Source organism: Fukomys damarensis, unplaced genomic scaffold (assembly GCF_012274545.1).
Source record: "Fukomys damarensis isolate Sample0158 unplaced genomic scaffold, DMR_v1.0_HiC HiC_scaffold_19, whole genome shotgun sequence".
Lineage (NCBI taxonomy): Eukaryota > Metazoa > Chordata > Mammalia > Rodentia > Bathyergidae > Fukomys > Fukomys damarensis.
In genome coordinates this window covers 8,192,452-8,196,638 of record NW_022900931.1, presented here as the reverse complement: position 1 = coordinate 8,196,638, position 4,187 = coordinate 8,192,452, and the positions used below count along the sequence as shown (strand labels likewise).

The 4,187-nt window shown below is 43.6% G+C and overlaps 1 protein-coding gene across 1 annotated transcript; it reads left to right on the top strand.

The window, feature by feature from the left end:
- On the top strand, positions 1-2,817 carry Pgbd4 (piggyBac transposable element derived 4). The gene is made up of 3 exons (XM_033766212.1): positions 1-64; positions 357-480; positions 569-2,817. The coding sequence occupies exons 2-3, from the start codon at positions 372-374 to the stop codon at positions 2,329-2,331; spliced, it is 1,872 nt and encodes a 623-aa protein (XP_033622103.1). The 5' UTR covers positions 1-64; positions 357-371; the 3' UTR covers positions 2,332-2,817.
- Positions 2,818-4,187: the final 1,370 nt, after the last annotated feature.

Here is a 4,187-nt window from a genome sequence, read left to right as displayed (position 1 = left end):
CAACCCCCGCGGCGGCTGCAGCATCCGCCTCTGCAGCGGCAACTCCCGGCGGTGAAGCCACGGCGTGAGTATCCGGGCCGTACCGGCTGTGCGCCCTGAGTCTGCAGGGGGTTCGGCTGGGCTGGGGGTCGGGACACTTGGCCCCTAGGTACTGGCGCTCGCGGGCTGGGGTTTGCACGCTCCTTCACGTCGCCCCTCCCCGTACCCCTAATACGCGGGGGACCCTGTTTGGCCCTATTCGGCCCTATTTGGTAGCAGGAGGAGCGCTTTCCTCTGGGTGGTTGGTAGACCCTTGGTGCAAAAGATTGGCTGAAATACACCCAGACGTAGCTTTCTAATGAAAATATTTACTTTAGCCAAAGAGGAGCTGGATGTACATCACAGCAGCAGCTCTAGGGCGAGTACAGGAAGCGATCTTTGTATTTGCGTACTTGGTAGTGGAACTGCAAGAGGTATGCACGTGTGTCAAATTACCAACAGGTGAGTTTTTACCCACCTTAGGCTCCGTGTTATATTTTTGTGCATTTATAACTTGTTTTATTGTTTTCTTCTGATTTTTTTCTTGTAGAAGTAACCCAGTTCAGTGCAATGTCGCATAAAAATCCACTTTTACAACTTTGGGGGGAGGTTGAAAGTGAGTCATCAGGTGATTCTGCCACTGATGATGACTGGGATCATGTGAGCCAGAGAAGTTTCGACAGTGAGACGGAACAAGAAATGACAGATAGAGAAGCAGAGACTGAAGGTCTTGATTCAGATGAGGAAGGCCAACATTTGACGAGTCGAAATGGTACGAAATGGTCACACGTACCCGAACAGTCCGACGATAGAATCAGTTCAGAAAACGTTATCAGGTTCTTGCCAGGGGTGAAACCTATTGCACAGAATGCCAACACTGCGATTCAGTGCTGGAAATTGTTTGTAACGGACGTTATGCTACAAGATATTGTGAAATACACTAATAATGAAATTCAACTAAAACGTTCCATATGCAGCAATAGTAGTACTGAAAAATATACTTATCACGACACCTCCCTATCTGAACTAAAAGCCTTCATAGGTCTGCTGTATATAGCAGGACTTTATAATCGTGAGAATCTAAAGGATTTGTGGAGAACTGATGGGTGTGGCGTTAAGATTTTTAGAACAACAATGACACTCCAGAGATTCTGTTTCCTTCGAAATTGCCTACGTTTTGATGACAAAAAGACCCGCCAAGAAAGAAAAAACTCTGACAATTTGGCTGCTATTCGCTCATTTTTTGAAAGCTTCGTTTTGAACTGTCAGGCAATTTATACACCATCTGAATACATGACAATTGATGAACAACTTGCATCATTTCGTGGTCGATGTAGTTTTCGGCAGTATATGCCAAATAAGCCTTCTAAATATGGTATAAAAATATATGCCCTGGTAGATGCGAAAACATTTTACACCATGAATTTAGAAATTTATCCTGGAACTCAGCCACCAGGGCTTTATTCGTGCAGTAATAAACCATACGATGTTGTGAATCGACTTGTTGCACCTATTTCCAAAAGTAACCGAAATGTCACATTTGACAGTTGGTTCACTAGTTACTCATTGATGTTGCATCTGCTACAAGAACATCAGTTGACCAGCACAGGGACTATTCACAAGAACCAAGCAGAGATTCCTGAAAAAATGTTGCAAGTTCACAATAGAGAAATGTATAGTACAATCTTTGGATTTCAGAAAGACGTAACGTTGGCCTCTTACATAGCGAAGAAAAACAAAGTAGTATTGATACTGTCCACGTTACACCATGATGATAAGATCGATAGTGAGTCCTCAACACGAATGAAGCCAGAAATTGTCACATTTTACAACAAAACAAAGTGCGGAGTAGATGTTGTTGATGAGCTATGCAGTGAGTATGATGTCTCTCGAAATACAAAGCGTTGGCCAATGGTTGTGTTTTACTTGATCCTAAACATGTCAGGCATAAATAGTATCATAGTTTACAAAGAAAACAACAAGTGCAAGATATCACAGAGAGATTTTCTTAGAGAATTGGGACTGGAATTGATAAAAGATCAATTACAACAGTGGAAGAACATTATGTATCTGCCCAAAGATTGCAAGAGAATCCTGGAGCAGACCAATGAACAAACAGGTGAAACATCACAAGAACCTCCTAGCCAAGCAGCAAGACCAGCAAGATGTCAAGTGTGTCCTACAAAAAAAGACAGGAAAACAAAACGCACGTGCTATCGCTGTAAGCGATACTTGTGTATGGGACATGCTGTTCGTGTGTGTGAAGACTGCCTTAGGTGCCATAATTCAAGTAAAGATAATTTTTCTTGTTGAATTGTATTTTCGTTTTAGTTCATGTAGGAGTTTATTTCTGTTACTCTTAGATTTTTGTAAGCAAAGACCAGTTGATGTTGAAAATGCTGATGAGGGGCCCAGAGATTTAGCTTAGTGGTGCCACCATCTGCCTTGCAAGCACAAGGCCCCTAGTTCAATCCCTGGTACCCCGCCCCCCACAAATGCTGATGTTTATATTATAAACACTGAAAATTAATATTTTAAGCTCCTAATAGAAGAGCAATATCAGGGGGCTGGGGATTTAGCTCAGTAGTTCTGCTGCCTGCCTCGCAAATGCAGGGTCCCGAGTTCAATCCCCAGTACCAAAAAAAAAAAAAAAGTCAGAGATGCTACTCTCCTTGCCACAGAAGAGCAATACCAGCAAGATATAAAAACATGTGCTATCACTGTAATACTTCTGTATGGAACATGCTGTTTTCAGGAGTGAAGACTGCCTTAGGTGTGATAATGGAAGTAAAGATTTTTGTTGTAGAGTTTATTTATTTATTTATTGGTACTAGGGATCAAACTCAGAAACTTGCGTTTTTGAGGCTGGCTTGGCAACACTGAGCTAAATCCCCAGCCCACAGAGTTTTATTATTATTTTCATTTTAGTTCATATAAGGATTAACTTCTGTCTTTTTTACATTTTATAAAGTTGATAGTAAAAATGTCAATGTTTATTATAAACTCAATAAATATTAAAAAAATTCAAGCCAGGGATGTAGCCTAGTGGCACTGCACCTGCCTGGCAAGTGCTAGGTCCTGAGTTCGATCTCTGGTACTGGAAAAAAAAAAAATCACAAAAACTCAATATTTTATTGGTATTTTATTTTCCTGTTAAGTATACATTTTATAATAACATCATAATATTAATTGAAATATAAATTAATAAATACTTTTTAAAAATAAATATGGGTGTTAGATATCCACCTTACACTCCTTTTCAGGAAAGTTAACTTTATGCAAAAATTAAGAGGGAGGCATCTCTCTCTGGGGCAGTGATTTCCAGCTCCACGCCTGGCTCTCGGCCCAGCACAGCCCTGCTCTGGTTACAGCCAAGTCCTCCGTGACTCCAGCAGCAGCGGTGGGCTGGACCGAGCAATGTCTTCTCATCCACTAGCAATTTCCCTCCACCTCGGGGTGAGACGCATTTACCGAAGCTCTCCATTGTTCAAGGGGTCCAGCTTTGCCAAGGAAGGAAATGGGCCTGGTGAGACACAGACTTCTCTGTCTGATGAGAGGCTTGGGCTGCCCTTTCCTGCTGCCCCGCTGAAACAAGTGCCCACCGCCCCCAGACCAAACCGAGCAGAGGCAACACAGTGGGCTTCTGTCCCCTCTCACGGGCCTCGCGTCTTCTCTCACTTCCCAGCAAAATCACTGTCCCCTCCCTTGACCTCCTACTCCTCCTCATCCCCTGGCTTCTGTCCCACGTCTCACTGCACCAGCCGGCCACCCAGCAGCTACTAAATGGGAAGGAGAGTGGCAAACTGGTTCTTGGGACTTCATATGCCAGCCCCTTTCTCCCTCCTACCCTCTCTTCTGACTCTTCCTTCCCACTGTCCTTTGCTTCTTTGGCCTTAGATTTCAGTGTCTCCAGGACGACTCCTTCTTATCTACTTTGTGTGCCCTTGTTCTGAATTCATTGGCCCTACCCATGGTTTAGAGCTCTAGACCCAAGCTCAGCTCCTGCTCTTGCCACTTAAGGCTTCCCTCCCTCCCTCCCTTTGTTTCTGGTACTGGGGATAGAACTTGGAACCTTGAGCTTGTGAGGCACGTGGCAGTACCACTGAGCTAAATCCCAGGCCCTTCAGGCTTCATTTTGTTTTGTTTTTGTTTATATTTGTGTGTGTGTT